This window comes from Phoca vitulina, unplaced genomic scaffold (genome assembly GCF_004348235.1).
Source record: "Phoca vitulina isolate PV1807 unplaced genomic scaffold, GSC_HSeal_1.0 scaffold4, whole genome shotgun sequence".
NCBI lineage: Eukaryota > Metazoa > Chordata > Mammalia > Carnivora > Phocidae > Phoca > Phoca vitulina.
In genome coordinates, this window is record NW_022589707.1 from 82,865,931 (window position 1) to 82,880,844 (window position 14,914).

Genomic DNA, 14,914 nt, shown 5'->3' on the forward strand with positions numbered 1-14,914 from the left:
AAACCTAAACTCAAAGATTATGGTCATCAATATAAAAATGGCTAAGCATGAAAAGAAATATCACTAGTCTAAATGAAATGGAAAAAGAACCACTGAATTACTCTGGTTTGTTATTATGTACTGAATTAAACTTTAGCATTATTTCCACTTAAAGAATAAAAAGCAAATGAGACAACTTCTTTTGAAGTCTGGGAGCATATGGTCCTGAAATGCAGTAACTTATCATTTGAGACTTTCATTAATATTTGGCATAACTGCAATTTTGTACCATGACAACCACCTTAAAATATGTTATAAATCTTAACTACTATTTTGAACACACTGTCTAAATTATTTCTCCATTTACAACCTGGTAAGAATAAGAATAAGCAGAAATTGTTAAAAGCAGCAGGGTACATTTTAAAATAAAAATTTTAATTTGACCAGTAAGTCTTGAAATCAATGTCAGAAAAACCCTACAGCTAGCACTTTCTGCCTTGGGTAGGTGGAAGAAAGAGAAAGGCGAGAAGGGGAAGTGCCTTAAATAATTCAACAATGACTGATTTGACAAAGTAAGAAATGGTCTGAATTGACTCCAAAGACAAAAGGAAACCTAGGTTAATCTCATAACTACAAAGATTATGACATTACTTCTAGAAATACAGAAAAAAATGGGATAGCGGGCCATAATATTTAAAAATATGTCTAACATACAATAAAAATATAGGAGAAAATAAAACTGATAAAAGTGTTTTAGTTATTATAATACTGACACATGTAAATTAAAAGTATATAGTTGATATGTAGTTCATATAGAAGATCTATGTATGAGCTTTTGAATGACATCTGAAAATCCTGGTCAAAATAGTTTTCTCAACATATACTTAAATACCAAAGAAATAGAACACAAATACTTCACTGACTAGAGATAGTTAAGGTTATTAGCTCTATAACCTTGATGAGATTGATTTTGGGTGGGATATTATTACAAAAACTAAGCATCTATAAAACATATCTTGGAAGTATGAGCTCAAAAGCTTTAGTGACTTTTTTTATCATTTACTATAAATTATGAGTTAACATTTCATAATGGGAAAAACTTGACAGAGGAAACATTTATGATAAATAAGTAAGTCTCCATTAACAGAAAAGGAATAAATTGCCAGGAATAATATTCAACTTTATACATCATTTAGCCATAAACTTAGAAGCAGTGTAATTATAGGTAGCATCCCAATCCTGTCACTTGACAGCCGTGATCCTACTCTAGGTACTTAACCTCTCTCAAGACTTCAATATCTCATTTGTAAAAGTGGGACTAATTCTATCCACTTCATAAGCAGTGATGATTAAATGAGACAATGCATGCAAAGGACTATATTAAGTATCCGGCACACAGCTAACTTAATATTTACTGCTATCATTTTATTATATTATCTCCTTCAAAATATGTCACCCCCACTGTCAAACAGATTGAGTTCTGTGTTTTCAGGGACCGTGTTTTATTTTTAATTTTTATTACATTTTGAAAGCCAATCTTACATACCACATTTTTCCATCAATAAAATCATAATTAGCTATGAATCACATTATATAAAATACAAAGAAAAGCTTTCCTAAAATGTGCTCTCAAGCCATAAGGCTTGTTGATTTAAGAAAAACAAACAATAAATAAAAACATTTTGCCACATGTAAACATGAAGAAGAAATCATGGTTGATCCCTCTGTGACATTTAATGAGTGCTGATCTTTAATCACATAAACTTTTAAAAGGTAGGCCACAGTCAACTCACCTGGTGAAGATCATCCCCCAATGCGTACTCGGCAAAGTAGCCGGGAGCAGCCGACGAGGCTCTAATGGCCTGCCACATTTTATACTGACAGCCTCCCAAGTAGTGTGAGTTGATTCCAGGAAAATGACCATAGTTTCTGAACACAAAAGCTTTTGGCGTTATCCCTCTGTTTACTATGGTACTTACTGCAGCTACCTAGTAAAGTAAAAAGTGAACAATACCCACTGTAAACAGCAGTATCTGGGATCTGTAGAAAATTGAGTATTATTTAGTAGTGTGAATGAACCACCTACAACTTTACCCATCAAGATAAATGTATAATATAAATATGATCTTAAGCAAAGGGAACCAGATTTAACCAGGTATTTCTTTATGGGACAGTAGATACAAGGACTGAGACAATTTTGAGAAATGTATTGTAAGACAACAACACTAAAAGATATTATTGGACTACATGATTTGATTAGCCATTTAAAAAGACATTAGGAAGACATAAATTTGCAAATCTTTATATAATAATCAACATAGCAGTAGTAGCAATGAATACAAACTACTCAAAGAAGAAGAAATACACTATTTTCATAATATCATTTACAAATTAGTCTTTGCTTCTGTTCTCTTTGAAAGCATTACGACTTTAGTAACTGAAACTAACAATATACACTATTTAGGCTTTCTTATCATAGTTAATAACTGGTAGCTAGGTAATTTTTTATTAAATAACTAATACTGACCACCTTGGGTCTCAGATTTTATCAATGTAAGTTTAATTAATGTAAAATATGTTGTACTGGTTAATGACCTCTAATATAAACTTAAGAAGCTGAAAGGTATGGAGGAGGCCAAAGTTATTAGGGTTCCATGTCAAGCCCTGCCAGGGGCTTGTCTGCTTTGCTATTTTATAAACCAAAGGAGATATCCCCAGATCCTGTGAGCGATCCGAGTGTCTCTAGGCCACCGTGGGTAAGAGTTGGTCATACACCAAGATCCAGGGGGTCTTTCTATTAATTGGACTAGAGACAGGCTGAATTAAGAATCGTGTGGGAAACATGATAAACCCATTTATCATGAGTGAATTACTTTTTGAGGTGGCTAAAGTTCCCTTACACCTACTCCAGTCTTTTATTTAAAGTTGGCAACTCCCATGACTGAAAAACAAACAAACAGTTCTGAAGATGCAGGGAAACAAACAAGAGGCATAGAGTGCACCCTGGGATCTCCTCCAAAAGAGCTGCGTGCATCTCATTAACATGGCCTCCAAGGCCCTGTGGTCTGATTCACCTGCCACTTCAGTCCCATTTTGCATGCCGCCCTTGAATCCTTAGGCTCTGGTCTCCTGGGGCTCTCAGTTCCTGTGCCTCTCCGTGCCTCCTCCCGCACAGGTCCTTCCCTTTGCCAGCATTGCTCCTACTCATCAGCCTGCACACTGAGATCTCAAACCTCCTTTCCTTAGAATAGCCTTCCCTCCTGTCCCTGTAAATATATGCTTTCAGAGGTCTGTTTTTGTACTCGACAGCATTTATTTCAGGGAAACTACATCTCGTTTGTGTGATTACCTGATGAATGCCTACTTTGCCCTACTGGACTATAAACCATGTCTGCATTTACTAAGGTCTCCAGAGTGCCTGGCACAGTGTTGACACACTGGGCTCAGAATTAATATCTAACGAATGAATGATTTTTGAACAAGCAAGAGTGAAAGAGAAATAAAGGGAGCTGAATTTGATTTTTCACGGTTACAGCTTGTTATCCAAGAACAAATACAAGCTACAAGGGATTCTAAAGTCCATAAATGCTATTCCTTAATCAAATAACAAGTATTATTAAAGAACACAGAACTCAAGCAATACTCAGATTATTAGGTTTCAGACAAAATAAATAAAAAGAGACCACATGAGACATATCCTTGTGGCTTTACCATTTTTAAAATTGGAATTCCATTTGTATGTTAATCTAACATATATCTACAGGCACATAAAATTTCTTTTAAAAAGTCTGGGCAAGGAAATGCTACAATTTTTCTTAAATCACTGGATTTGATTAACCTTATGATAAAATAATTCTTCCTTATTTTCAGTCGTAGTCTTTCATGTTCTTAAACTTTTTGTTATACTTTTACTGGCTATAGGAAGAGGTCTAATGCCCACATCCTAGATCTTTAGAAAATGGCCCAAGCAAGATGTAAGGAATCAATATAATCTATTAAGAGGTTCCTAAGAAATGTTTCTCTTAGTAATGGGCCTTTAGAACAAGTGTTTTCGCCTAACCTTCAATTCCAAGTTGGTATTATATTTAAGACTCCAAACTTACCTTAGGACATGTAGGGTTTCTTGCTGTTTCAATCATTAGTGAGGATCCCATTCTATCCCTTTATTAGAGGAGGAAAATTAAATTATATCAAAATGATCGTATCTCCTAACATCAGGGAACATAAAATATGCAAATACTGTTTGCTCAGGGCTTTGTTCAAAGTACTATGAGCGACAAAAAAGAAATATAAAAATCTCTTCCAGGCGCCTGATAGTACAATTAATGCACATATAACAATATATAGTTGAAGTGGAGCTTGAGAAGGACACCAAAAAATGACAAGGGAACACATTCAACCCCGACTAAGGGGTAAAGAAAGGCACTGAGGCAGAATAACCCAGCTGTTTTCAGGGTCCTCCTGAGGGATAAAGGAGCTGTGTTGAAATAAAACTGCAGAAGTATGTAGACTAGTAACAGAGTAATCTAAAAACCAGATCAGGACATTTAGACTTTAAACTTGGTCTAGCAATACAGAGCCGATGTCACTCCTACAAAATGCTTTTTAAATCATCCGAGTTGGGCTCTGAATTACTGCAACATTACAGATCTTGTCCTTGGGCAGCAATTTCCACAATTCCATTTTATAAAGGAGTTTTATTTCACAGCAGATTTTTTCCTGACTTAAAAATGTGTATATTTTCCCCTGTATTGGGTATAAAGACTATGTTTTTTGCCAACTTGCCTCAGTAAGAAAAAAACATGTTTCTAACGACATTTTTTCAAACAATATTCATGATTCTCAAATAGAGTATTAGTGAATTTCATATACAGGTAATATGTACAAATTAGGTGGTGATCTACCCTGTATAATCTTGCATAAATATCAATGTAAAATACTTTCTAAAGTGGACAAGATCTTTGTCTTTCCAACCTGATCTGTGTTTCTTTTAGGATCTTTATCTTTTCACAGACATCTTGCTGTAAAATTGGGACAGAGACCCTGGCAGCATGTTGCTTTTACACTTCAAGCAAAGTTCACATTTTTTTTAAGCCTTGATTTTATAAACAGAGGTAAAATGCTTTAGTGCAGTACGTTATGAATATAAATTTGAAGAGAAAGTCAGGAACATTAATTGCTTATTTCAGAGAAACTGAAAATACCAAAAAAAAAAAAAAAAGCCCTCAAAACTGCTAGATTCCACTGATAAACACAGTGTCCCTAAAATAACACAAAATCATTATCACAGTTAAAAAAAAAAAAAGGCACAAATATGCTCTCAATAAATAAGAGGGGGAAAAAAGACAAAAAAAGGCCAGAGAGTAGATGTGGTGGATAACAATAATGACCCTCCAATGAATCACACTTCTTGCTATCCATACCCTTCTGAAGAGTCCCTTCCCACAGGCCCTATGTTTGAGTGGCTGTGGCCAATGGGACCTCAGCAAACATGCCATTAAACTGAGGCCTAATAAGTATTCATGCAATGGGGCTTGCCCTCTGGAAACTCAGACCAGTCTAACAAGATGAAGTCCAGAATGAGAGTGACCATGTGGAGAGAGAGACTGGTGTCCCAGCCACCTCAGCTGTGGTGTGTGAGTGAGTTTAAACAAGAACAGAAGAAACACTACACCACAGAATCAGGTTGTTTTAAACCAGTAAGTTCTGGAGTGGTATGTTGTACAGCAAAAGTAGGGAAAAAAAAATATAACTTGTAGGGAAAAAGTAGGGGATTAGTGAGGATCCCATTCTATCCCTTTATTGAAGGAGGAAAATTAAATTATATCAAATGATTGTAAAAAACACGTGTCCATTTATAACCTGGTCTCAATTTTTAAAAAGGCAATTGTAACTTCTACATGCAAATCTCACAAATGAACTAAAAAAAAAAAAAAAATAGTGACTGGAATTATGCACCAAAATATTAACAGTGGTTATCTCTAATTACTGGGATCAATAATTTAATATTCTTTTTAATTTTTTTCATTTTTCAAATAATACGCACATATTATTTATAGAATCAAACGTTTTTTAAAAAAATAATAACTTACTTAAGAATATTTTCCCATGTTTGACTGTCATAAAATGCATGGCTCCAACTCATTTTGACTGTTCCAACAATGACATTTTGTGAAAACACATCAGATCCTAATTTTCGGTAAAGTTCCTCACATTCATCCAAGGGCATATGAAACAATCCCAACATGAATGCTAATATAGCACCTGAAAGAAAGAATGCTTAGTTTTTATCAGTGTTGACATTACAGTACTTCTTCCTGAGTCACAGACCTGGTTAAAATTCTAGCTCTGAAGGGCGCCTGGGTGGCTCAGTCGTTAAGCGTCTACCTTCGGCTCAGGTCATGGTTCCGGGATCCTGGGATCGAGCCCCACATCGGGCTCTCTGCTCAGCAGGAAGCCTGCTTCTCCCTCTTCCACTCCCCCTGCTTGTGTTCCCTCTCTCACTGTGTCTCTCTCTGTCAAATAAATAAATAAAAATTAAAAAAAAAAAATTCTAGCTCTGATACTTTCTGTGCCATCTGGGACCAACTATTTAACCTCTCACAGCCCCAATTTTTTCATCTATTAAGATAATAACTAAAACTGGGGCACCTGGGTGGCTCAGTCAGTTAAGCATCTGCCTTCAGCTCAGGTCATGATCCCAGGGTCCTGGGACTGAGACCCTCATCAGGCTCTCTACTCAGCGGGCGTCTGCTTCTCCCTCTGCCGCTCCCCCTGCTTGTGCTCTCTCCCCCTCTCTCTCTCAAATAAATAAATAAAATCTTAAAAAAAAAAAGATAATAACTAAAATTTATAATGTTCTTATATAGGGGTAACACATGTAAAGGGCTTTACCCGGCCTCAATAAGGACTAAATAAATGTTAACCAGTGATATGAAGATTAATTTTAAAATATAGGATTGCTGTACATCAAATAATACATAATTAAGATATCATGGTCAATGACGTTCTTTCTAACCTTAATAAATTCCTTAGTTTTAGTCACAGAATACAGTATATTTGACAACTTACCAATTCATTAAAATAATTACTCCTTTGAGTTGGTCCGGGGAACTAAACTAAGTAAAGAAATTAGGTCTCTGGGATATCCTTTTAAATAGCTGAATTCATGTCCTGGCTGCACTTGGTAGGACACACTGCCACCTAGTGTACCTAACTGGCCTATCCCTGAACTAAGGAGGAACGTAGGGGAGAAAGCTTCGGGGATGGGGACAAAGACAAACACAACATCACTGTGATATTGCGAACAAGGAAAAAACAGGAACTCATTATCGTAACGTATTTCAAATATTGTATGTATTTTGTCATACTTGGTCTTATTCTTTTTAGTAAAAGATAAAACAGCTTATGTTTTAAAATAAATTGGCATAACTATGTAATAGAAATTACTTTTTTCAGTTTGCAGAAAATCCCTAATTAACACAAGAAATAACTTGCCAAAAACTAAGTGCCTTTTAAGTAGAGCTATTATAAAGATGAGCAGATATTTTAAAACTAAATTTTATTAAACTGGCAAGGATATTATTACCCTTAAACTAAATCTATTAACTTTATAAAAATTCTAAGTGCAAACAAAATTTCTACATTAGAATATACAAAATGAAAAAACGAAAGGAAATTATAAGCACTGTATTAGAAGTTAAGGTTAACATAAGCCGGAAGACACAATGGAAAAGATATATTGTGATAAACACAGAAATGTGCGTATTACATAAACTCATACTCTACTTCATGGATGAATCTCTGATTTAAAATTCTCGTTAGTGCCAAAGCAGGACGTTAGCTTGTTTAAATGTGTGAATTGCTAAGAACCACCACAAAATTTAATAGAAATGGTCTGGGTAAAAGCTTCAAAAAAAGTGCTAAAAAAACATTAGCCATAGGAAAGGTCTCTTTTAAGAAACATTTCCACAGTTAAATCAAATTGGGAAATAAATATTATTTTCCTATCCTGAGAGTCACGATGCATTGTTAACATACTAAAATATCTCAGAAGTCCCTCTGTAAAGAAACCTGCATAACTTCCTTTAACCCAACAACTTCCTGTAACCTAACATCTTGAGGAATTAGTGTTCCATGGAACATTATAAGAAGCACTAATTCCTTATGCTTTTGAATCATTCCTTTAACTGCACTCAGTAAGTTTTCACAACTGAACATCAATTAACATGCCCTTTGGGCATATTTGTCATACTTGACAGAGATAACGTAGAGAAATCATTTGATTTTGTTGCTAGTGGTCTTTAGAACTATTTTAATTTAAAAGAGTGAGAAAAAGAAATAGAAAAGAAAGCTTATGAACTAACATGAAGTGAGAAATTATCAGGTCACACAGTAAAATATACAGCAAGGATTCACAATCCTGATAGTCCTTGAGTGTTACCTAGGGGATAAGCAACAGCTATGGGTATCTTGAGGGGCTTAATGCATACATGGGGTGGGCCTGGATGGATGGATGGATGGGTGACAGAGCTGAAGTAAGGAAATAGAAAAACAGAAAACAGAACAAAAATGTATCAGATGGTGATTCAAGGAAAACTAAAAAATTATTCAGTAACAATTGTATTCTAAATTGCCAATTTCTTCTATACAAACATGACACTACAATTTTAAATGTATCCAACTGTATTAAGAAGTAGGCTTTTAAACACATAGATTCTCACATTTATCAATTTAAATTCTGGCTTTAAACAATCAGATAAGAAATGATTAAGAAGCAATTTCCTGGGCGCCTGGGTGGCTCAGACTGCTAAGCGTCCAATTCTTGATACAGCTCAGGTCGTGATCTCAGGGTCAAGAGGTGAAGCCCTGCCTCAGGCTCTGTGCTGAGCATGGAGACCACTTAAGATTCTCTCTCTGCCCCTCACCCCTACTTGCACAGGCACACGCTCTCGCACTCTTTCTCTCAAAAAAACAAAAAAAAACAAAACACCACCTCCAAATGGTAACTTATTCCCAATAAACATTTTATGAAGTTCATTAAGCCAATCAAAGGATTATTCATCATCAAAATATAAAACTAATATTCATCACTTCAGAGAATGACCATGATTTTAAATGCATACTGTGGGGACGCAGGGCTTCCATATAACAATAATTACCTGTGCTCACACCACAGATGTAATCAAAGAGCTGATGAACTGGCTTCTGAGTAAGTTCAACCAATTTTCGCAGTGTCTGAAGAGCAACCACACCCCTACAGAAAAAAGGAAAAATGAAAATTCCTGTTTCAAGGAAATTAAGTCTTGAATAAAACAAGCCTACAAGTTGCTTTTCTAGCTTATATGCTAACATGGAAACTGATAATATAAATTAACGTCAGTAAAAACTGCCTGTAGTAAGATCACTTTCAAAATTCCAATATCTAAATAATGGTAGAAAACCTGTGTTATAGCAGCATGTTTTACATTTATTTTTTTTTAAAGATTTTATTTATTTATTTGACAGAGAGAGAAACAGCGAGAGAGGGAATACAAGCAGGAGGAGTGGGAGAGGGAGAAGCAGGCTTCCCGCCGAGCAGAGACCCGATGCGGGGCTCGATCCCAGGACCCTGGGACCATGACCTGAGCCGACGGCAGATGCTTAACGACTGAGCCACCGAGGCGCTCCATGTTTTACATTTATATTAGTATCTCTTTGCGTAAGACTATAAAGATGCGAACGGAAGGTATTTTTTTTAAACACCCCAGACTGTGGGAAATACTTAAAACCTGCACTCAGTTTTGGAACATCATATATTGGTTTCCTCTCCCTGCAATGTAAGTTGGCTGCCTATGCTTCTATACATTTTTGTTTTCTGCATTTCGCTAGTCATACTTTTAAGAGTTCTTTTATTTATTCATTTTTTAAAACCTTCAACAACTTCAAGACAATGCCCCTCATTAGGGATGTACTACTTTATGCTGCTTACTTTGCTCATTTCTGGATCCCTGCCAAAGGCAGCAAAGAGCCTGATGATGAATGTGGAAATGAAAGGGGCCAGGAGGTGTAGGCTAATTCAGGATGTGTGTAACATGTGGACAATTCTTAATGCTGGGAGATATACAGAAGCAATGAAAGGGTCTAAACCCAATACAAGATGTGGGGCAGAGAGGTAGTGGCTATAGTCAGGCACCACCAAATACAACCTAGAGTGTCAAAGTATCCTTTGATACCACTGCTAACAGGAAATCACTAGAAAATACTCTAACATTAAAGTAGAAAACCAAAAGTGATTTTTTTTTTAATTTTAAGAAGTAATGTGGATTTGAAGAGAGGTAAAAGACAATATGGTTTATCAAAGAGATACATTATGAAATCAAAGTGAGACATGAAGAATTAGAGATAATGCCAGATAAATATATTTAACAATGTGACCTCTATTATCTTATAAAAAAGAAATAAAACATGCACATACATACTCATGCAAGAAAAAAAGATTTAAAGAAATAAGTCAAAATATTAAAAATCTGGAAATTGTGAGCTATAATTTTTTGTTTTGCTTTTCTTCATATATTTTTCTTTTTTTTTTCCCCCTCCAAGTTTACGTGTATAATCAGGAAGAAAACTATTTTAAAATGCTGTACTTATAAATTAATTCAGGTCAAATTTAGAAATAAATACACTTGCCAGGTTGATTCTGCCTAACACTGTAGGGGGCTCTCATATACAAAAGAAATAAAAGGTATGGGTTCTTTTTCCCCCAAGCCCTCATACCTTACTCCTCTCCACACAAACTTCCCATCCTGGCTGCCTTCTCATGTCCCCCTCAAGCAAGGCTTCTCAGCAGCAGCACGCGTGACATTTTGGGCTGGACAAGTCTTTGCTGTCAGGCTAGCCAGTGCATTGTAGGTTTTCAGCATCAACTGCCCTCTTCCCCCCAGACGCAAGTGGTGGTCCCCCAGCTGCAACAACTAAGAATGCCTCCAGACGCTGACAAACGTCCCCCAGGCGGCAAAATTGCCTCCAGTGGAGAACCGCTGATCTAAACCTCCCTTCATCCTAACCCACGGTTAGATTTCCCCAAATGTCTTCAACTCCAATTTCCTCCCTGAACGACTAACAAAACTCCTATTCTCTAAAATCAAATACTTATTGGTCCCAAAGCTCTTTTCAACATACCTCCCTCACTCTAAATAGATAGCTGAATGTTCTTGACTGTTCCTTCAGATCTCTACTCAAATGTTACTTTTTCAAAAAAAAGGTACAAACATCCAGTTACGCAATAAATAATACAATAAATACGTCCCCGGGATGTAAGGTACAACATGGTAACATAGTTACCAATGCTATACTGCATATTTAAGTTATTGAAAGAGTTAATCTTAAATGCTCTCATCACAAGAAAAAAAAATTAACTGTGTGGTGATAGATGTTAACTAGACTGTGATCATTTTGCAAAATAAACAGGTATCAAATCATTGTGTTGTACACCTGAAACTAATATAGTAAGTCGGTATCTCAGTATTTTTTTAAATAGAAAAAAAAAGAAGTCATAGTCATGATCATTCTCTAAAACAGCACTGTTACTCTTTATCACTTTGCTTTATTTTTCTTCATAGCACCCCTTACTATTCAAAAAAATACATTTTTGCTTTCTATTTGTTCTCTTTCCTCCTCTGGAATGCTAGTACCATAAAGACTTGGATTTTGTCTGTTTTGCTTACTGACTGATTCCTGGATCCAAATCAGTGTAAGGAACATGGTAGGCACTCAAAACCTGTTAGTTGACTCAATGAATGATACCATCCTTTCTATCTGCCCTGATCTTAATGGCAGAGAGGACTGGCTTCTTCCTGCTCCTCAGTAAAATTCCTTACTCATTTAACTGCCACTCTCCTTACTTCCCACCACTTTGAACTAATTCTATGAACTAGAATGATCCTCTCCAGTACATTACCACTTTATCTATCATATAAATGATGTTCACCTTCTTGAATTATTTCACTTCCATAAGAAACATACAAAAGATTTTTTTTTCCCAAAGATTTTATTTATTTATTTGACAGAGAGAGACAGCGAGAGTGGGAACACAAGCAGAGGGAGTGGGAGAAGGAGAAGCAGGCTTCCCGCGGAGCAGGGAGCAGGGCTCAATCCCAGAACCCTGGGATCATGACCTGAGCCAAAGGCAGACGCTTAACTGACTGAGCCACTCAGGCACCCCACAAAAGATCTTCTAAGACTTTTCTCCTCAATCAACCCAATCTTCATTTGCCAAATTAGCACTTCTATTTGATGTGTAAAGTCTTATATTCAACATGTTCGAAACAGGTTCGAAACAGAACTTTCTCAATACCAATCACCTCCTCCCATTTCCCTGCAATTCTGTCCCAGGCATCCATGGGGTCTACATTTAAGAGCGCTCTTGACCTCCTTCTATATCCAATCCCCCTTTTCTTCAAAGTTTTCTTGCATATTTTTCCTTCCTCCTGCTTCCCACTGCCACCACCCAAAGCTGTTATTTTATTGTCCTCTGCCTAGATTATTAAACAGCCTTCTTCCTTCATCACTCACACCCATTATTCACGTTGGTGTCAAAATTAAAAGAATCTGGCTGACATACAGGACTTTAGAATTTAACAAAAAGATAAGGGTAGTACTTGGACATACAAAATGGTAACTGGCAAGGCAGGTCTATCAGAGAACGAATCAGAGAGGCAAAGTAATCAAAGAACAGTAGGCATGGCATGTACTATCAATTTCAGAGGTGAGACTAGAGATGGCAGGAACTAGAACCCAAGCTAGAAAATCTGGGGGAAAAGGTTAACACCAAAGGATCTAACCAACAAGCAGCAAGGAACCAGGCAAACTAATAAGAAGCACCGATGAACTGCTGACAGTAAGAATGGAGTCTGATGGTGAAACTACCTTCTTCTGAGCTAAGAATACATTAAGTATCTCCTGTGTAGCAGCAGAACTGGCATCTGCAGGTGAGGATGTGGGGAGTCAGAAAGTTACTGATATAGACTCCTTTTATAGCCATCACTTTATTAAGTGACTAGCTGACTGATAAACCTGGGTAAGATAAATATAATAAAAGAAAGCTAACATTACAAAACTTTGCCAACATTTTTTAAATCATGATTGATACACTGTCCTAAACTAACAAAAAGGTCTGAAAAGACCAAACTGAAATAAATACTAGGTCAAATTAAAATAAAAGCAAATTCAGGTATATGTTAAAGAAGCTCTTGGGGTGCCTGAGTGGCTCAGTTGGTTAAGCTGCTGACTCTATTTCTGCTCACGTCATGATCTCAGGGTCCTGGGATCCAGCCCTGTGTTGGGCTCAGCGCTGAGCATGGTGCCTCTTGAGATTCTCTCTCTCTCTCCCTCTGCCCCTCCCCCCACTCATGCTCACTCTTGCTCTAAATTAATCTTAAAAAAAAAAACAACAAAGAAGCTCTTAGATTGATAAAATAATAAATTAAGAAAAACTATTTCATGTTTTATTTTAAAAATTTGGTTTTACAATGATATAGTTACTATAATTACACAGAATCAGTTAAAAAAAGTTCTAAGGCTGAACTGGATCTATAGATTTAAAAAATCATTTTTCTAGCTTTACCTTGTTCCTCCACCATCAATTGTAAGAATTCGGATTCCTCTTCCTTTCACTGGATCCACATAGCCAATTAAGGCCAAAATTTCCCTAACTGCAGCCTGAAGAGTTTCATCCTTAATTTGTCTCAATCTTAGTAAATACGGAATAATTTTCTCCTGTATTGAGAGAAAAAATATTTTATTGCTTTTGTCAAATCAAGAATGAAAATGTATGATTATTTTTAACCAACCTATGTAGATCATCACATATAATCACAGTGCCAGTGTTTATTACTTTCTCAATATCTTAAATGACATTACTTTTTAACACAGTAATGTCGATTAATATTTAAATTATATTTCTTCTAATATCTAGGTTAAAAATTAACCTCAGTCCAAATATTTTCTTTAAAAGATTCAATGCTTAATAATTAGAAAAAATATAATTCGCTTAACACAAATTTACAAAGTATTAATTGTTAAAACAAAAGGTTAACATTATAAATTGTATAAGCTATTTTCTCCAAATCCTAAAGATCAAACTTCTTCATAGTAATTACTGGAAATTAAACTTATCAAAAGAAAAACAAACCATCTTGTGCACATGGGATATAAGGGTAGCTCATAGTGAAATATAAACAAATGTCAATAAATATAATTAAGGTAGAAGGCAAAAGCTGACCATTACAACAAATAATTCAGATTCAAATTCATTACATTTAAATGGTTAGTTTATTTTTTTAAAGATTTTGTTTATTTGACAGAGAGAGACACAGCGAGAGAGGGAACACAAGCAGGGAGAGTGGGAGAGGGAGAAGCAGGCTTCCCGCTGAGCAGGGAGCCCAATGTGGGGCTCGATCCCAGGACCCTGGGACCATGACCCGAGCCGAAGGCAGATGCTTAACGACTGAGCCACCCAGGCGCCCCTTAAATAGTTAGTCTAAACAAAACTAGGACTCCAAGACTCTAAGTGTTTAACTTCATATTGCCGACCAGAGGCAAGAGCTTAAATCCCAGGGTTCTATACTGAGTTTACCAGAGATTCTCTAGGTTCTGTACACATAAGCCTCTTATCCGGTTGGAACCCCAGGTTTAAGGGAATAGGTGACTAGCAGCTATACTTGTGCTATGTAACTTCAGTAAATTAAAAAAAAAAAAAATCCCAATGATCATTCATTTGTTTCTTTTTTATGATAAATAAAATCTGAAAAAATATTGTTTTAAATTCCTTTTCAGTTGGGTGGAGCTTGGGAATGTAAATTTCCATTTCTGGTTAGAACAGTCTCTTTCCAAGAACAATTAGAAAACTTTAATAAAAGACAAAACAAGTTCCATCTGTTTAAAAGCACCAGAGGGC

At 36.0% G+C, this 14,914-nt stretch overlaps 1 protein-coding gene across 3 annotated transcripts in view; it reads right to left on the reverse strand.

Annotated features, from left to right (window-relative positions):
• The window catches only part of PNPLA8 (patatin like phospholipase domain containing 8), a 46,566-nt gene that overhangs the window by 18,289 nt on the left and 13,363 nt on the right, over positions 1-14,914 (reverse strand). For 2 of the 3 annotated variants that reach the window (XM_032402432.1, XM_032402430.1), the window contains exons 4-8: positions 13,583-13,734; positions 9,141-9,235; positions 6,072-6,243; positions 4,083-4,140; positions 1,773-1,967 (exon numbers count right to left, since the gene is read on the reverse strand). In XM_032402432.1, the coding sequence (XP_032258323.1) occupies positions 1,773-1,967; positions 4,083-4,140; positions 6,072-6,243; positions 9,141-9,235; positions 13,583-13,734 (672 nt within the window). Of the gene's footprint in view, positions 1-1,772; positions 1,968-4,082; positions 4,141-4,175; positions 5,777-6,071; positions 6,244-9,140; positions 9,236-13,582; positions 13,735-14,914 lie in introns of those variants that run through there. The other variant, XM_032402433.1, reaches the window with a different exon arrangement.